The sequence below is a fragment of the Aptenodytes forsteri genome, unplaced genomic scaffold (genome assembly GCF_000699145.1).
Source record: "Aptenodytes forsteri isolate BGI_AS27 unplaced genomic scaffold, ASM69914v1 Scaffold79, whole genome shotgun sequence".
Classification (NCBI taxonomy): Eukaryota; Metazoa; Chordata; class Aves; order Sphenisciformes; family Spheniscidae; genus Aptenodytes; species Aptenodytes forsteri.
The window spans coordinates 4,828,902-4,848,138 of NW_008794776.1; the positions used below are offsets into that span (position 1 = coordinate 4,828,902).

Genomic DNA, 19,237 nt, shown 5'->3' on the forward strand with positions numbered 1-19,237 from the left:
TAAAAAGGAAGGAGGTGGGAACCCCAGAGAAATTATTTCCATCTTATTTGCCCACTTAAGATGTATTGCATCTTCTGGACAGATGGTGTTTACATAGTGGAAGTGTCACTGAGCTCATGATGATTTAACCATGGGCAGGTTTTACTACGTAAACCACTTAACCATTGCTTTGTCCATTCAGAAAAGCCTGTTGTTAGATGATTAAGTGTCCAGAATACTTAGTTCATTGGATTGTCAGATTGTTCAGGAAACTGCACTCCAGAGTGTCCTCTGATATCCTATCTGAAGCATCCCCAGCACTAATCAGGCAGTTCTCTCAAAGGTATGCCTGATCACTTCTAGAACTGCAGGGCAAAGTGGGACTGATCAGCAGCCTGAGGATCAGCAGGGTGGTGTTTCACAGCTGTCTTGAATACAGTTTATTTAAAAATCAATCATGAAACAGAATAAAAGCATGAAATTGGAGGTGGGGGAAGATAACAGATGCTTTGGGTGCTTTACTGTTCCCTCCCAATGACCTCTTTTTTTCCTAATCCAGAGGGATGTGTTTTCACACTGAGGTGTGTACAGAACAGATGCTGGTGGATGATGCTCCTTCCTTCTATTTCTGTCCTCTTTCCCCAGCAGCTTGTTAAGCTGTAGGATGAACTTCTACATCCTTTCTTCCTTGGTGCTTGATGAACTTGAATGATGGGTTAAGTTATAGATGCATCAGCACACACAACCTAACTAGTCTTTGCAGGGAAAAAAAAATGAATTACAGCACTGAAAGAAATGCCAGGGGCAAGGAAAGGGCAGGTATATGAACTGACAATACTTTGTGTTCTTTCTTTTCCCTTGTGTGTTCTGATCAGTGGTCCACGTACATCCGTGCAACAGTGCGGAAGGAGAGAGGCTTACCAGTGCTTGTGGAGCTGCTCCAGTCCGACTCTGACAAGGTTGTGAGGGCTGTGTCAATTGCCCTGAGAAACCTTTCCATGGATCGTCGCAATAAAGATCTTATAGGTATCTTCTGAACTTTTCTAACCAGGCTGGGATCTTGGATACCCTTGAGAGACCTCACGTTTTCTGTCACTTGTGCTGAGGATTCATTTTGTATGTAGTTTCAATCCGCACTATCTGAGATTACTCTGTAGCCATCAAGTGGAGGGCTATCATCTCAGAATGTATTTCCAGCCCATTCAAACAAGCCATGGTTTGAGGGGAAATCTCTAACTCAGCAGTAAAAACAGATGTAGGTTTTTGCAGGAGAGGGGAGTGTGTGTAGGTGTGTAGAGGAGTGAGTGGGTTAAGAGGTTTCTTGTTTCTTCCTTAGCTCTGGCTGACTTGGCACTTGTGCTCCCAGTCGCACATGGTGGTTACAGAGACGTTGCTTCTTAGGCCTGCTATTTAGATTAGAGTGGGAGTCTTGCCCTTGGCATGCTGAACTAACCTGGGGAAGCACAGTGGGCTCTAAAGTTGTTCCTTTTTTCTCGCTTCCTCCTTCCCTTCTCATCCTTTTGCATGGTAGTTGCTTGTAGAAGCTGGGCACCAAACAACTTACTCTTCTTCAGGTTAGCAGTGCTCACTAGCTCCTATCCAAGGGGGTAAATAAGCATTCATCTGCCCATAAGCAGGAATCTGAAAGACACAGCTGTGAGTTGTTTTCCTCTGGATGCCTCTGTATTTAACTGATGTATTTGTTTAAACTATAACCTTGTCAGGCCAGGAAATACTGGTCACACGTTTAGGGCCGTCATCCGAGTTGATACTAACAAATAGCAAGGTGGGATTCTGCCTTAATACATCAGGTTCTTTTTTTAATAGTTCAGAGGTGTAGCTAGGCAAATGGTACAGACGAACACCTGGGAGTGATAAACTCTGGACTCTTTTTTTCCTCCAGTACTATATACTGAGAAGGCTAACTGCACCCAGGAGGAAATACTCTTACCTTTGCTGGGGGAAGGTTAATAAATGCATGGCTGCACACCTTGCCCCAGAAGGCCTATTACAAGGCTAAGTTGAGTAAGCCATGTGCGTGTATTAGCATGAATATGTGGCATTAGCAGCAGCTACTGGATGCTTTTTGCCTCAGGCATTGCAAAGTATGATAGATGCTGGCTGCAAAATTCTCAATAAAGATTGCTTTTTTTTCTTTCCTCAATACTTTTTAGCGTTCATGATGAAGGAGTTTGTCTTAGGTATCAACTCTCAATCACCTTGAAATAATGAATGATAAATACACTGTTAGGTTACAGTCTTGAGGTTCAAAACACGTGCATTATGAAGTTTTTTGACCTGGCAAACACCCTTGAGTTTTATCATTCAGGATGGGAAGCTGAAATTATTATTAGGGCTGACTAATGGTATCTCTTCCCCTTATCTAGGTAGTTATGCCATGGGTGAGCTGGTAAGAAATTTGCCCAGCAGGCAGCAGAGATCTGCAAAGAACCTGGAGGAGGATACAGTGGTTGCAGTGTTGAATACCATCCATGAAATCATTACTGACAGCTCAGAAAATGCAAGGTCTCTGATCCAGACACAGGGCATTCAGAAGCTGGTAGCTATCAGCAAGTCAAGGTAAGTGACAGTTGAAAGCAAAATGCATGAGAGCTCACTGCAAACATGAAAATGTCACTATGAACAGCAGCTTTTGCTTTGTGAAAGTATTCAAGCATCCTAACCTTTCCGAGCCTTTAATTTCAGAGCAATTAATATATACGCAGTAAAAACAGTCAGCACCTTTAATTTACTTGATTAAAAAAAAAGAGTAGCCACTTCAGTCATGTTAAGACATGCTCTCTCCTTGTCAGATACATCTTAGCACCATGTATGCATTTAGCAGACATCATTTGCAGTGAAACCATGATCTTTATTTTTAGTGTGGGAGGCCTTTTTCCTGTGGCAGCGTTCCATTCCTGGAATGCCAGCGGTAAAATCTGTTTCTTTTAAGTAAAATGGTTAATCACGTGCAGTAATCGTTCTGGCCGAAGGGCTGGTGGTGGTAATTTGAAGTGACAAATTTTCACTCAGCAGTTCTGTTGAAAACTGTATTCTGACTGCTTTAGAGAAAAGTTTGTTTCATGTAGTTCAGCCAGTTAGACGTTATAGGTGTGTTTTCAGCAAACTTTTGGGAGAGTAGCTGAACACTTTGTTGGGTTGCATTGTTATGAAATATGAGAGCCAACCAAGAATCTAGCCCTGTATTATTTTATAGAGGGTGCTGGTGTACTGACTTAGTAAGGAATGGATAAAATTTCATTTTCTGTTTAAAAATAGCTTATTTTTTCTGACCCAAATTGTTTCGTACGGTATTCTAAACCATGAAGCAACTTCATTGAATTGTGAGAAATATATGTAAGTTGGGGTGAAGTTTTGAGAAGTGGCTTATAATTTGTTTCGTTGGGTTTTTTTCTAAATAAATCCAGGCAGGATGGAATCCACTGTTTTTTGTTAATGACAGGTACAAGACAAAAGGGTCAGCCTGGCCTCAGTGCTTGCCCAACAATACACTTGAAAACCCAGAAATCTGCACAAATTACAACTTTTGTTTGGATTTCTTTTTTTGTCAACAAATATCTATAGATATGAAGAAGTCACTGAATGATTTCACATATATCCTATAGCTTATAGGTTCAAAGAATAGCTGTATGGAGTACTAGGTTATCTCCTGGATATTGTTTTTGTGCAGAGAGGTCAACATATGAATAGTCTTATATTGCTTAATACTTAAGCTCTAATTTTATTTTGCAAATCAGTCAGTCTCCGAGAGAAACAAAAGCAGCATCTCACGTTCTTCAGATGATGTGGAGCTATAAAGAACTACGAAATGCCCTGCAGAAGGATGGGTGGAACAAATCACACTTCCAGGTAAAGATGCTGGGTCTTAGATTTAGTTATGGAAATGCCTGAGTGGAAGATGTCCTAACTTAGTCTAGTATTACAGTCTGATAGATTGTGGGCTTTGGTTCTGTTCTTCTAGGTGATAGAACAATGTATGGTAATCTATTCAGTCACAGCATCATGCATATACTTGCTGGGTATGTTTTCCAGTGGTCTGTGAAATGTATCTTTTTAGGTTTTGGAAGTATGCCACCTTGTATAGGCCAACTGCTTATGCTTTACTGGAGGAAGAATTAGCATGTCTTTTCTTAGTTGTCTCTCATTTGAAACATTCCATCTAGCAGCGCAGGGCAGCCACCTGTTCTTGACATGCAGCCTCCTCATCTTTCCTTGTGAAAAGGTTTTGCTCCTTTTACAGACCAACAATGCTGCCGTTTAGATAACAGGAAAAAAATTCCACCGACAAATCTATATGAAAATAAAAAATAATCCAGTGCCATATTATCGACAAAAGGGGGGCTTAGCAGCATTCCATAATCTCTCTCCATACTGTTGGTGTGTTTATTTTTCTTGTTCAATTTCCCTGAGTAGCAATTTTGTATTTATGTGATTTTTGTCTCCTAGTCTGTTTCTGCAACTCCAAAGAGTTCCAAAGGTACTGCTGGCAGGTCTGGCTATGACGACAGCACTTTGCCTCTGGTGGATAAAAGTCAAGGTCAGTTCTGCTCTTTATCACTTTTTCTACTGTGCTTTGCTTGCTTGTTTTCTGGATTTGCCACATCTGTGTTACAGCATGAGGGGGTAAAAATGTAGTACTTGTGTGGTGATTTTTACCCACAGTCCCAAAATGATCAGTCCTGTTAGCTGGATATGGATAGTATTCCTTCCCTTGCGAAATGTACACTACTGATGTTGTTTTCTTAACTTGTATGCAACATAATTAGTTACGTCTTCCTGGGAGAATTTGGGATAGACGTAAATTGGCACTTTGAAAGAGGAGAACAGCCTTGTTTGACAATGTTATATATTAATAAACCTAGCCTTCAGCCAGGCAGTGGGCTTGGCCTTACCCCTACTCAGTACTGGAGTCTTTTCCTTTCTAAATAAATGTGCCTGTTTTGGCAGTGCTTCTTCCTCTACTGTGCAGTTTTTTCCATTGGAGATGGTTTATCCAAACGCTAGCTAAACCTGTCTGTGCTTTTTTCATGAGGCCTGATGCAGCCATACCAACACTGGTGTAGCTCCAGCTTTAATTTCATTATGATTGCTTTGTCTCTGAATCTGGTTCTAGTTTCTAATGCTCAGATGTCAATTTCTTTTCAGAAATCTTTAGTCTCCTACAGCAGAGCTTGCCATGTTGCACTTTACCTGGTTTAACTGCAGAAAAGACAGCCCCACACTTCCCTGCCTGTTTCCACCTTCCCTGTCTTTGGTTACTGCAGAAAAGACAGCCCCACACTGCCCTGCCTGTTTCCACCTTCCCTGTCTTTGATCAAATCTGGCAGATTATGCAGATAGAGGATGACTTGGGTCAGTTTGATCTGACAATAAACTTCTTGTTTTCTTTGTGGGTCAGCTTTCTGTTGGCTCGGTAGGCTGCTAGGTTGGATTGTGTGCCACGTGAAGCTGCACCCGTACTTTCTTTCTTTCTCTTCTATTCTGGAGAGACCAGAGAGAAGCTCGTTAATGGCAGTAGGTAGTCCACAGCAGAATTGCGGTTTCTGTTATCGCTTGGAGAGAGGGAGTTCTATATTACAGTGCCAAAGCAGAAAATATAAGGATTACATATGCTCTCTGGAGAGCTTAAATCAAACTTCCCATTCTGAATGGATAACAGTTGAATAGTTTGGGTTGTGGGGTTTTTTTTGTTTTGGTGGGTTTTTTTGGTTTTTGTTTTCTTTTTTTACAACAGTCTCTGCGTTCAGTACTTTATGGACCTCTCTGGTCCTGTGACTAATTTAAAAATACCAAGTTTTGAGAAAAGCAAATGTAACTCAAGTCATTTCAATGTTTCTGTTTTATAGATAATGAGAAGGCTGGGAGTCGTGATATGATACCTATGGATGAACTTGGCCCAGGTAAATTCAGTCATAGATTAAACCCTCTGTCTGTTTCAATAGAGCACACTGTCACTCATGGGAAAGTTCAACTATTTCTCTAGGTGACATTCTTTCAGATGGATAAAGCTGACATTTAAAAACAAAACATTACCTTACAAAAGATTGGTCGTCGTCTTTTTTTTTTCCCTGTCTTTTTTTTTTTTCTTTTAAATACATGTAGAGTGTACACAGCAATTTCTCCACTACTTTAAGCACATAATGGAGATACACTGACCTAGCTTTCATTCTAGTCTCTGGCCCTTGAGGCAGCTGCATTCTCTGTTACAGATCTGGAAGTCTGGGGATTCAGAAGGAAAAAGAGAGTTGAAAATTTACTTCAATGTAACGCTTGTGTTTAAATCCATTCTGCCTTTTTTTTCTGTAGGTAACACCAAAAATAAGTCAGTATGTATGATATTCCTGGCTCCACCTCCCATTTACCTGCATCTAGCTGGGCCTGACTTTTCCTGTAGACTGAGAACAGCCACCTACTGTCAGTGAAGTGCTTTGAGATTGATAAGCTCTGTAGTTTAAGAATTGTACAGGGTTTTTTCTTTACTGAGGTAGATAAAGGTGCTGTATGGTCTCTTGGGAATTTGCTTTACTTCTTCCAGTTGATGTTATTCTTATTTAAATACCTGTATTAATGCCTCCAAATCAAACGGTTTGATATACTGCTATTTGTGATTGTAGCTGAAAAAAATAGCAAGTTAGAACCAAGCTGAAAGCCAAGCATGTTCAGAAGTTAAAATAACAGGTATATATTACCTTTTGTATTCTTAGAAAAATGAGATGCCACCTGCCATGAATCAACTGTCCATATGTGTTTTGCCTAAGGGAGCACTGAAACATTTGTTCTCACAATGGAAGAAAATAAATTCAGAGGAGATTGCCTGGCAGGATAGCTGTGTGCTAGCAGGTGCTGCAGTATGGGCAGTGTTGATTGTTTATAGTCTCAATATTAATTGTTGCCTTATGCTTTCAGGAGTTACTGGTACAGCTCTGAGTACAAAATGAAATGCAAATTAACAGCATATGTACAACATCAGGCAGATTCTCTGGGCCGTTCTGTTCTCCAATCTTTTCATCACTATTAGAAGATGAAATCTGTCAAGTTTTCCTGACCCCAGCTCTTGAGTGCTTTTTAACTCCAGTATGACTATAACTTTGTGCTGTTTCAGAGGTCAGCTGCGAAGGGACTAAATTAATTTATCCAGTTTACTACCCTTAATTCCAAGGAACTGGAATAACAACTTTGTACTTCATCTCTTTCCTTCAGGCTTTTCCAAATGCCGTATGGTTTTTTTGTCTTACGGGCATACATACATGAGGAGCTGCTCTAGGCTATATTTTCTGATTTTAACTGCGTTGTGGACTGTTGTATTCTGGAGTTTTTGTTCTTTTTCCACTCTGGAGTGAACTGGGAGATATGAGGAGCAGAACATCCACATGCATTCCTCTGGGTTTGTACCTCCAGTAAGCACAGTTTGGTTGTATCCCCACATACTCCACACCAGTCTACATTGAGCCTCCAGGAGAGGCTGACCTTATTTACATTTGCAACGAAAATGCATGACAGAGTACCAGGGAAAGTTGTTCAGCGTCCCAGCTTATCTTTTTATTTCTTTTTATTGCAGAAAGTCCTGTGCCCTGGTTTCAGTTGTGTGTTTTTCCCTTGTCTTCCTCTCTTTCTGACTTCACTTGCCCGAAGATCTTTCTACTTTATATTCACTGTGTTTTAGACAATTCTCATCTGCCTCCAGCTTTTTGTTGTTCATTTCATTTAGTTCAGATGCTTCCAGATTGCATAATTATCTTTCTGGTGTACCGCTTTGGTACTGAACTGTAATTGCCTCAAACACGTTACAGTGTGTCAGCAGAATTCAGTGGATTTCCATGCCACACATGTTAGAGGTACCCCTCCATTCAGCCAGGTCCTTCCAGCCCAGAGTGTTCATTCTGCTTCCCTGCAGCGTACAAGACTGCTTGTTCCAGAATATCACCGCCTGTCTGCCACTCATCCATTGCCTCTTTTTATCAGGGTTCAGCTGTCTTGGTGCCTGGGCCTTTACTGTTAACCCATGTTGACTCTTTTTCGAGATTGCAAAAAGAAAATTGCTACTGGTATCTCAGTAATGCTGTAGGGGTCATCCTTCTCTATAAAGGAAATTAATTTGCTATCAGTGTGGCTAGAGAGGCAGAAAGATATGTTCCCCATCAGCTGGCAGTGCTGGACCAGTCAGATTCCTGTTGTCTGGAGCAATGGAGGGCCTGGGTAGAGCGTGGATGTCCTGGGAGATGGAAGAAAACATGTATTATGAGTTCGTGTGGGATGCAGTCAGCCCAGCGCAGAGGTAGCTCAGGTCAGTCAGACTTCATCAGCTCCAGACAAGTGGCTCTGCTCCGAGTAATTTGAAGATCATCAATGCTTATTGTCACAGTGCTTGCCTGAGGGTGGCTGTGACCCTGAGCTGTCTGTAGAAGCAGCGGAACTGTGATCTCAAGGCTGTATGCCAAATTTGTGAGTTCTCTAAAACTGTATCTGTGCTTCAATTAACCTACAGTCAGTCAGAAAAGAGTATCTGGGAGCTGAGAATTGTTCAGACCAGAGACACAGAGTTCAGATGCCCCTGTCCTATGTGCCCATCTTCAGGCATAACTTTTCCTTTCTCCTCCTCCTTTTTGATGGGTCCGGAGGTTTGATCTTTGTAAGTTGAGAGCTGTGTGAGGGCACAGGTGGACTGACACTCAGCAGGCATTTGGTCCTGTAATTTGTGATGACATTAAAATCTTGCTGCGGAGTGAATGGGAGATAGTCAGTGAAGCAATACAGAAGACGACAAGCAGAAAGTTGAGAGAGAGGAATAAACAAGCCAAGAATGGGATGTGCCTCTGTTGACCAATATAACTTTTGTCTATATGTTGGATTGTGTTAATTCGGCATCATGCACTTATATGTTGGAGCAGTAAGATCTGTATAGGTCTCCTTTATGCCACAGAAACAGAGTTAATTCTGATCGCTTTTTAGAATGAATCTGAAACATGGGAGAAGCAGTACTTTCTAATTTCTTTGGAGAGCTGTGGTCCTTGGAGCACTGAGGTATTACTTCTCTGATGCAGCCTCCTTCAAGATATTTCTCATTTTATTAGGTCAAATCATGAACTTCCTATCTCTGCTGCTGCTTATCTTGCCAGAGTCATAGCACAGTGTGTGGTTTTCAGAAACACATAATCCGTTAGTGCTGATGTGTGTGGCACAGTTAGCGTGCAGACCACACAACAGTGGGCTGACAGTATGAATTGCAAAATATGTTGCAACTTAGATATGAACAACAAAGTTCTTGACCGTTCTTTGTTGTCAGATTACTGCCACTGTGCAAAATCTTGATCTTCCTGTTGCTGCTGTCCTGGCTAAGCGTGTTTTTTTAATTTTTTAGTAGTATTAAAGATCTGTTGTGCTTTTAATTTTTTGTGATTACAGTCCTTACTTCTGACCTTGCTCCCTGGGAAGTATCACAGCTGCCATACTTCACTTAGTAGCTGTTGCTCTCTGGGGGTAGGTTAAAGGTTTCCTTTGTATCTGGGCAGTTCATTTAAAAAATGTTTGTGGATCACCCATGATGATGGCACTACAAAAATGCAAAGTGATCCGTTACATCATTGTGAGTATAATTAATATTAGATTGTAAAAAGCTACTGCTCAGTTGTTGCGAGTTTGATTTTTTTTGGGGGGGGGGGAGTCAGCATGTTTCCATCATTTAAATACATACCTATGTGAACTATTTACTCCTAAATAAATGATGAATCTTTAGATTAGGATATGACTTACTAGCAGTATTCACGCCGGTCATTTGAAAGAGAATTGCTGGTCATGCGCTCTTCCACAAATGCTGGCTGGGTAGCTGAATGCAGCTGGTAGGCTTTAGGTTTCTTCTTTTTTGTTCAGAAGGAATAGCCAAGAATGTTAGGCATCTTCATTGTCAACAAATAATTGTAAGTAAACCTCTGTGTGGCAGTTATTTTCATGCTTTTAAGATCTGTGTACTACATGTACAACTCCAAAATTCTTTAGTTATTTTTACGCGGCGCGGTTAAATACTGTTACTATCCATGATGCCATAAATATATGCTACTTCAGGTGCTTGTTGCAGGTCTGCGTGCACTTTGATTCATAAGATGCATAGGACAACTACAGCTCTTTTAAAACTTAACCTGGCTGCGGCCAGCATAAACATCGTTTAGGGCCCTGCTCTGTGACTGTGTTTGGTACAGGTCACTCTAGCTGCGTGTGCCTTTGTCATGTGGGCAAACAGTGCCTCTCTATGCCATGGGACCCCCACAAAAAACATGACTGACTTCTTCTTAGTGACCTGTTGCAGGCAAGTAATAAACCAAGAGAGGAGCATTTTGGTAGTTTATGTAACTTTTTCTTAGTGACCTGTTGCAGGCAAGTAATCAAGAGAGGAGCATTTTGGTAGTTTATGTAAAACCTTTTTGTGGTATTCCAAGAACGCAGTTTGTCAGGACATGAAAACATTAACAATCCCTCAATTACATAGGGGAAAACAAAAGCCTACAGGGAGCTATAAATTTGAGTGTCATTTACTCCAGATTACAATGCTGTCAAAGCAGAGCAGGAGAGGATCTATTTGTCACTGATAATGAGGGAAATCTGATGCATCAGGAAAATAAATTAAGATGTGCATTGGCTGACAATGATTCAAAGCAAAGGTTCTGAAATAATTAGAGCCATTTCTTTATAAAACCCTCTCACACTTTCCTTCCTTGTGTTCATCACGCTTTCATATTGTTTCTTAGTTGTCAAGAGAAAAAGCACCAACAGGTGCTACTTTGTAGTGAAAGACAGTCCAAGCACAGCAGGGTTTGCATCAGGATTTCTTCCAACTCGACAGGCCCTTTTTTTCAGTGCTCTGAAAGGGACTCTTCCAAATTATTGTCATGTCCTGCTAGTAGTCAGGCTCAGGAAGAGTGGGAACATGCTGCAGAGCATTCAGGGAATGAACACAGCCAATTAATCAGGCTGCTAAGTAAGGAACATAAGATTTGGGCTGAATTTGGAGCTCATTAGCCACAGGGCACAAGATGACAACTTTCTGCTTTCCTTGGGCACACTAAAAACTGCAGCAGGCTGGGATTAAAACAATGCTGCCTGCTAATGAGCGCCAGCATCTGGCAGTGATACAAAAAGAGGGCTTTTCTGTTTTGTTTTAAGCTGGTAAAAATGAAATTTCAGAGCTGGAGCGCATGTGAAAAGGAGGCTGCCAACATCTTTGGGTTGTGAGGGTTTATTTTCCTGTTTCTTTGCTGAAGAATTCTGCTGGCATCAGCTCTGTTTTTGCTCTTATTTGTGCTTCATGCCTGACTGTCATGTTATTTCTCCTCAGATGGGTACTCCACCATCGATCACCGGGACAAGGAGCGCAAATACAAGACCAGTGATAACACAGGGGATGCCTCGGAGAAAGAACCTTTAAAAGTGAGCTTCCTTTTTACTGCTGAATGCTAGTCAATGCCTTTAAAAGAAAGGAAGCCTGGTGTCCTCAGCAAGAAATATAGGGTAGTTACTCACCAGGGGGCTGTAAAGGGATTTTTTTTTTTTTTTTTTTTTTTAAGGATAAAGACACCATTTTGTAACTTAGCACTTGGCTAACCAGAAATAAAAACAAAATGCTGCTTTCCAGTGCAGGCGCAAATGCAGGCAATCACTGTATTCTTGAAATTTTTTTTTTTTTTTTTTTTTAAAGATAAAGACACCATTTTGTAACTTAGCACTTGGCTAACCAGAAATAAAAACAAAATGCTGCTTTCCAGTGCAGGCGCAAATGCAGGCAATCACTGTATTCTTGAAAATGGATGAGGTTGTAAAAATAGAAAGCATTTGTTCCGTCACCCCTGTCCAGGCAGCATTCTCTAGCCCTAAAATGTATAACTGTGCTCAGACTTTGTTCTGAGAATAGTCACTTCGGACTGTCACACTGCTTTATTGTTTTCAGCATGAGAAGTAGGTGTGAGCTTGTGTGTCTGTGTACAGCAGTGTGGTGAACAGTATTCGTTTCCCCAACACTCACTCACAGTCCTGACGGTGGACTATGGGCACGGGCCAAGGAGATGGAGAGGGTGGGAGACACATGCATGGTTATGTGTGTGCCTTCTAAAAACAAATTTAGACAACTTTAATTAAAAAAAAAAAAACAAACTTACTTCACAAAGCTCTTTGTATTGTGGGTTGTGTGCAAATGTGGCTTAGTAGGCTCAGTGTAATTTCCGTTGCATTGCTACACCTTTTCAGCAGACCTTTTTAAAAGTCGCTTAATGCTGTGGCATTAAGCCAGTTCTCCCTGGCCTCAAAACAAGCTTGTGTTTTCCCCCGGGGAAGTAATTTTGAGGAGGAAGGGGAAGAAGAGGAGGATTCAGGGAGACAGGAGTCAGTGGTAGGAAACACCATTGTTAGTGTGCAGAAGGCTGTCCTTAATAACCTTCAGCACGTTGCTGATAATACCAGAAAATCCAGATGATTGATGTTCAGTGGAAACAATTAAACTTCAGTCAATTGAAAGGAAAACTCACTATTATTGAACAAGCCAAATAAAAATGTGATTTGGAGAAAAATATTTCCGTAGATCATGAATTAGGAAGATGTCCGGCTGCATCAGCCTGCCTATATTAACTTGCCTGGTCATGCTTTTCCTGCTGTGTCCTGCCTTTCCGTGAAGGTGTACCCTGGCGAATGGCCTTGATCCAGCTGGACATTTTTTAAGCACAGATCACGCTCTTCAATTTGCCAGTTCTGGGTATAGCTGCACCCTGTTGAAGGCTGCCCAGCTGGACTTTTTGGTAGAGGTGGTTGCGCTCCTTCATTTGTTTTTGGAACTGATAAAACTGAGCTGATTACTCAAGTCATGCAGTGTGCCTCCCTGCTCCAATGTGGCAGGAGATGGCCCTGCCTGAACCAGTGCCAATGAAATAAACCTTCTGGTTCCCTCATCACAGTTCTGATGTTTTGCAAGGATGCAGTGGGAATGGATGCACTGAGTGACATAAGAATGTTGATCAATAGGAGCTTGACAGAAAATGTCTTTCTAAGGAAAATAGGCTAAGGCGGGAAAATTAACAAACACTTGTTATTTTTGCCACTCAAAATTCATTAAAGTGGTCCGATACCACCCTCAAAATCACATCAAGCAGCCCAAACTCCAGTGTATGTCTGAAGTGAAGCACAACCCAGAGTTCAGTGAGTAGCTGCTTTGCTTTCATGAGAAAAAAACATTTCACCTCGACAATGTGTCTCCTATAGTCTGCGCTGCCTCTTGGTTTTAAGGACAGAGAGTAACCTGAATTCAGCCTGTTGTACACATCAAAGGTATGCGCTGCCATGCCCTCAGTTGGGCAGAGCTGAGTAGCTGCTACTCATCCTTCTCCCTGTGCTGTGAAACAGAAATATATCTGTGGGGTCTCGTGGCTTGTGAACTGTTTGATAACCATGGCTCTGAGGCTCAAGAGTGGCTGAGAATTGTGAATAACGATGGCAGGGAAGTGCAGCCTTTTGGCTGTTGCAGATGCTTTTGTCAGTATTGTGCCTTTGCTGATCTTGTTTCTTTTTCTACCACTAATTTTCCCTTGTGCTCCTTTAAGCTGACTTGTTTGGTGGTTTTGTTTGATTAATCCGCTCTGTTTTGCCTTTAACTCCTCACCCTGTGCTGCAGAATGACACAAATAGGAAAAACATTAACAGGAGTAACAGGGCTTCGGTGAATCTGGTGGATGCCCGTGACATTAAACCCCAGCCTGTTGACTCCTGGGTCTAATTTGCATGCATGGTAGGTCCTTTTAATGGTAATTGGTGCTAGTGATTAACTTGTCTCGTGCACGATCTGTATCGCTGTGGAATCTCTTCAAGGCTAACTGCTAACTGGGTCCTTTCAGACAAATGAAAATGCATTTGAAAAAAAAGTGTTTATATTATTCAGTGTATCACCACTGTTTGATTAAAAAATAACCTGTCAAATAACCAGGCAGAAAATTAATATCGGGAATGATTGGTTGTCAGCTGAAATGTGAAAGATTTCAGCTGTTAGGCCATGGGAATGAATTTGAATAGTGTGTTCCTGCTTCCAACTGTTTTTTTCCCTCTATGCTCATTATAAGGATTAGCCTGAGACTTAAGGAAAAGCATATCCTTGACTATTTATGGATGTCCCCTGCGGTTCCCATGAATTACACAGCCCTGCCCATCTGCAGGAAAGCTGCTGGCTGTACACGAGTTACTTTGCAAGAAGAGATGATTTTGGTTACACAATAAACATTGACCCACAGCTCACACTTCTCAATACCTTTTTTTTTTCCTGTCGCTAAAGAAAGGTGTCTTTTTGTCGCTTTCTAGTTCTCCGCCTTTGCCACGTGCCAAGTTCCTCAGTACTGTCACTGGCCTTTCTTCACTCCTGCCACTGCTAATCTGTCTCCTGCTGTCTTGCTAGACAGCCCTCTACCCCGGTTATACCTTCTGGCACTCCATCAGATGTGCTGCTACATTTGGAACAGCAGGTTTTGTGCCCCTGGCTATGACTAAAGGAAAATAAGAGTTACTGTTGGGAAGGCACTGGGCAACTTTCCCATCAGAGTCGACAATAGGCCTTTAAAGGCCCAAATTCCAAAACATGGAGCATCACCCACCCCCATAATTCTACATGGAAATCGCATGCATTAGTGGGAGAGAAAATTCCTGGATGTTTTTGGGTGGTGGTGTTGGCTTTTTTTTTCCCCCCCTCCTTCTTTTAAGAGTCTAGTCTAAGTGCTAAGTGTTTACAGATTGTTTCTGTTCCTGGGTTGGAAGCACCTGCCCAGAGCAGTCTTTCAGCGTTGCCAGGTACTCTTATGTAGCCACGGAGCAGGCCCTGGCACCGTTGGCTTCCCACAGCTGGTCAGCACTGCGTGGTCAGCCTTGTTGGCGTAGCCAAAGGGCAGAGATAAATGTGTGTGTGCAATGCCTGTATGCTTCACTCCTGCACTCCTCCTCTGAGCAGTGAAGGCTTACAGGTGGGGTACAGACTTTGAAAAATGAAGTCTGTGCTCGTTTTCTCCCAGTCATACCCGTCAAGGAACCCATATATTGGAGTTAGATTGGCATTTCCAGTCACTGTCCTACCACTGAGTGATGGAGATCACCAAGGTCATGTTACTTGCTGGTATTAATCAGTTTTGACTTTATTTTGCAGGGCTAGAGTCCAACCACATTTTTTTTTTAATTGAGGGGGAGAAACAAACATTGAATCGACACAGAGGATCTCATCAGTCACCACTGCCATTCAGATTTGGAGGGCGCTGCATCACTGACCAGGCTGCAGATTGTAGGGGGATGTAGGGAGAAAACACAACTGACGGCCATTGCCAACCCCGGAGCACCATGCCTTACAGCGAGACAATTTGCTTTTTAACTCAGTTACATTCCCACCAGAAATAGCCACCACCTCCCCCTCCCTCCCACTCCTGCAAGAAGAAAGAAAGCAAGAGAAGAGAATCCAAGCTTCCATCTAGCTGGCTGCGTTCTTAGGTGACTCTTATGTGTGGATGGTGCCAAGTATGAGAAGTGAAGGTCATGCGGCATCAAAGACGACAGCTTCACAAGTGAAAGAGAAACTGCAGAATATTTGAAATAATATCGTAGGTGTAGCCATGAAGATAATAGCACTTTTCTGGTTCGGGGCTCATTGTTTTGTTTTTTGTTTTGGGGGATTTCTTTTGAACTGTGAATCTAACATTTTTAAAGGCTTTTTGAAAAATGTTTAGGTTTTCCTTATTATTTCCACAGAAAGTGCAGGAATGTTGAGTGGGTTTATTGGATTTCAATGAAGGGAGAAAATGCAGAACAAAAACTATTAAACGCTGGTCAAATGAACTGGAGAGTGGATAACAAAATTGATGCAAGCTGTATAATCTGCTTTTAGAGTAAGCTATATCAATCACAGTGCTATATTATCATTATAATCTGGTGTATAATACTTCTGCCTTTTGAATTCTGTAATGGCTCTGTTTTTATTTCCACATACTGAAAAGCAGTTTATTGAAGGTTTCAGTGTTCCTGGTTCAGAAATCTATGCTGAGAAATGGAGTTGGCTGGCTTTTTATTTTCTTGTTCTCAGAGATTGCAGTAAGGAGCTTTTACATTTTAAATGTACCAGCGTTGCATTGATGATGATTAACAATTCCTTTTGCCATAGCTGTTTAACGCATTGGAAGAAAATAGGAGCTTTTTTTGTAGGATGTCTTATTTTGAACACGCTATAAATTTTAGATGGGTCTGTCACTTATATTTGATGGCAAATTTGTCACTATTGGATCCATGTTTGCTTTGGGCTATAGATCCTGATGAAAAATGCCACAAGGGAACTGGTTTGGCGTTTTTTAAATCATCATCATCATGATTTCTGTGTTCCTTTGGTTTTGTTTTGAGATTACATATTTCATTTGGTGTGAAAATCACCCATGTGCAACGGCTCTCCTCTAAGATGCCAAGGCCTGCTTTGTGTAAGGGGGAATTTTTACCTCACGAGAACGTACTCTGCATATATGGTATCTGGTAATGCCGTGAACTAAATGACTTCAGATCACTGATTTTCTCCAGGCATTGGTCAAGGGAGGGCAGCAGATGAGAATAGGAAGCAAATGTCTCACTAGTAGCATCAGAGGACTTTTGCTGATTTTATTTGGTTGCCACTGTTCTTTGATCGCCACATTTAGTTTTAAACAAGCTCCTAAAAACGGTGTGACTGGAAAGCACATTTTTGAATCTAGCAAACATCATTTGCAGTTTTCAGTGCCTGCCGTTTCCTTTGTAATTAAAAAGGGGAAATATCCAACAACCTCACCTCCCCCAAAATATTACTGTAATAGTAAACATCTAAAATTTTTGTAAAAAAAAATTTAAAAACTTTAAAAAAAAATGTACCAAGAGCTTTGTATCTTCTTGAGTATATTAAAAATTTGCCATGAATACATATATATAAATAAAAAAATCTCTATATCTATATATATATATTGTTGTGCAGAGGATAGGTTAACAAAACCGTAGTTTGCAGGAGAGGGAAGCATTTGTTGATTCAGGGTTCAGGGAAAAAGACTGATGCCAGAAGCTGTCAGTGATTTGGATGATACATGTGCTCCTTCGCACCCTCCCTAAAAATTTGACATGAATACATATATATAAATAAAAAAATCTCTATATCTATATATATATATTGTTGTGCAGAGGATAGGTTAACAAAACCATGTAAAGTAGTTTGCAGGAGAGGGAAGCATTTGTTGATTCAGGGAAAAAGACTGATGCCAGAAGCTGTCAGTGATTTGGATGATACATGTGCTCCTTCGCACCCTCCCTTTTTGACCCTCATCTTCCACGTACGTTGCAGTGGTCACTTCTGGATCCTGGGGAAGGTGAAGTTGCTTGGAGCAAATTAAGATAGCGAAGATTTGTTTTTCCACCTGCATGAGTCCTGTTGGGCCAAAGATGCTCAGCGGATCGAGGGAAGCAGAGAGATGCACCTGTGATTATCTGCATTTGTGTCAGGGCAGTGTCTCTCTATGTGTAGACATAAAGTGTGGCAATGAAACCAGATACATAGTCTGACTGTATATTCTATCAATGGTGCTCTTTTCATACTTGTTCTGCCAATACGCGGAGACCCTTTTAACCAAGCTACACAGAAGAGTTTTATATCACTTTTGGTTATGTACTTGGTGTATTCTTTTTGTATATGAAAGGATTTTTTTAAAAACGTTCAGTAATTAGCAATGGAACCTGCTTCGTAGCTGATTAGAACAGTGTAAGAGAAGGGCCGTGCTGTCAGTCTGTCCCTGATCTTCTTCAAATCTTATATTTTACCAAAGGAGTCTGAGCAGAAGTTCACTTAAAATAAAGACCTGACTGTTGAAAGGAGTCTCTGCTAAGACTTTGTGATTTAGTTATTGTACAGATATTTCAAAGCCAGCAAGAGGTTAACAGAGAAAACTGCAGGAGGGGGGAAGTGACATGGGGCCAATTATGTCCATGACCTCCTATCCCAGATACCCCAGGGCTCTCAGTGGGGCACTACAGGGACACTCAGAATCTGGATTGGAATCTACTTTGGTCTCCATCATTAGTGGGCTAAAAACACCGAGGAGTGTTTGAGAAGCAAATTCAGACCCTATCCCACTTTCCCCAAAAAATCTTTTTTGTATTTACACTGCATCCTGCGATAAGCAAACTTCCCTGTTGGGTTAGATGGCGTTGGCTGCCCAGGGTCATTGTAGCAAACTGTTTTTTGTTTTCCTGGGAGTAAGCGTTCATGACAGCCAGCGTAGCTGTGAGGTGGCAACGTGGTTTATTGCTGCAGAAAAGCAAAGGATGGTATATCAAGTCAAATACCAAGTCCATGGGCCAAGACTTCCCCTGGGAATCACGTGTCTAACACCTCCCCTTCCCATGCCTTACAATAATGACAAATTCCCAAGTATGTAGCAATAACCCATCATTTACATTACTGTGTTTTTTTTCTTCTCACCGAGCTGTTGTTTGGATATTGAGGAAGGAAAATGGATTGGGGGGTGACTTGCATGTGAGACTATCGCCTTGTATTACCAGCCCACCAGCTGAAACCCAAAGCAAGATACTCTGCACCAGGTCTGGTGATTAAATGTCCTTTTTATCTATGGCCACAAGCTCGCTGGTGGGATGTGTGCCCACACCTGCCCTTACCTCTCCCCTTTTGGTGCAAGTGTGACTGGCTGTTTGAGCTGTTCTGGGATGTGGGTGGATGAACTCGTAATTGTATTTTGGCAGCAGGGACTGTATGTAAAGAAGGGAAAGCGGCAGTGTGTGTGACTAAAGCTGCAGTAGGGTCTAGAGTCTCCTGCTAAAAGGCAGGCAGTGCTTTTTAGGGCTCAGGTATGTGACCTCCTCTTTTCCTGTTGGCTCCACTGTGAAAGCTGGAGGGAATCTGCCTGCAAAGGGCTGGGGTAGAAGAGATTTCTACCTGCAGAAATTCTAGTGGGAGGGATGGTGGTGGAAGGAAGTGACGGTGTTGCAAGGCTCCTGCTAAAGATGAGGAAGGAAATTTGATGGCCCAGTGAGGGCTGAGATAACACAGGGGAGAGGGAGACTTCTGGTGGCATGTAATTACTGCAGAACTTTCTTCCCAGGGAGGTGGCTTGCGCATCTCCCAAGCATCTTCACTAAGCTGTGGAGGTTTTAAAAAAAAAAAAAAACCACTGTGTCAGGACTCCCCTGGAGAGGCATCGTTTGGTTGTTGAGTGTGTGAGCA

General features: G+C 41.8%; 1 protein-coding gene across 1 annotated transcript in view; it reads left to right on the plus strand.

Annotated features, from left to right (window-relative positions):
• Positions 1 to 16,849, plus strand: part of ARVCF (armadillo repeat gene deleted in velocardiofacial syndrome) — a 150,407-nt gene extending 133,558 nt beyond the window's left edge. The window contains exons 12-18 of the mRNA XM_019470783.1: positions 855 to 1,005; positions 2,367 to 2,559; positions 3,738 to 3,849; positions 4,447 to 4,537; positions 5,847 to 5,900; positions 11,327 to 11,418; positions 15,155 to 16,849. Coding sequence (XP_019326328.1) covers positions 855 to 1,005; positions 2,367 to 2,559; positions 3,738 to 3,849; positions 4,447 to 4,537; positions 5,847 to 5,900; positions 11,327 to 11,418; positions 15,155 to 15,160 — 699 coding nt within the window. The 3' untranslated portion in view covers positions 15,161 to 16,849. The remainder of the gene's footprint in view (positions 1 to 854; positions 1,006 to 2,366; positions 2,560 to 3,737; positions 3,850 to 4,446; positions 4,538 to 5,846; positions 5,901 to 11,326; positions 11,419 to 15,154) is intronic.
• Positions 16,850 to 19,237: the final 2,388 nt, after the last annotated feature.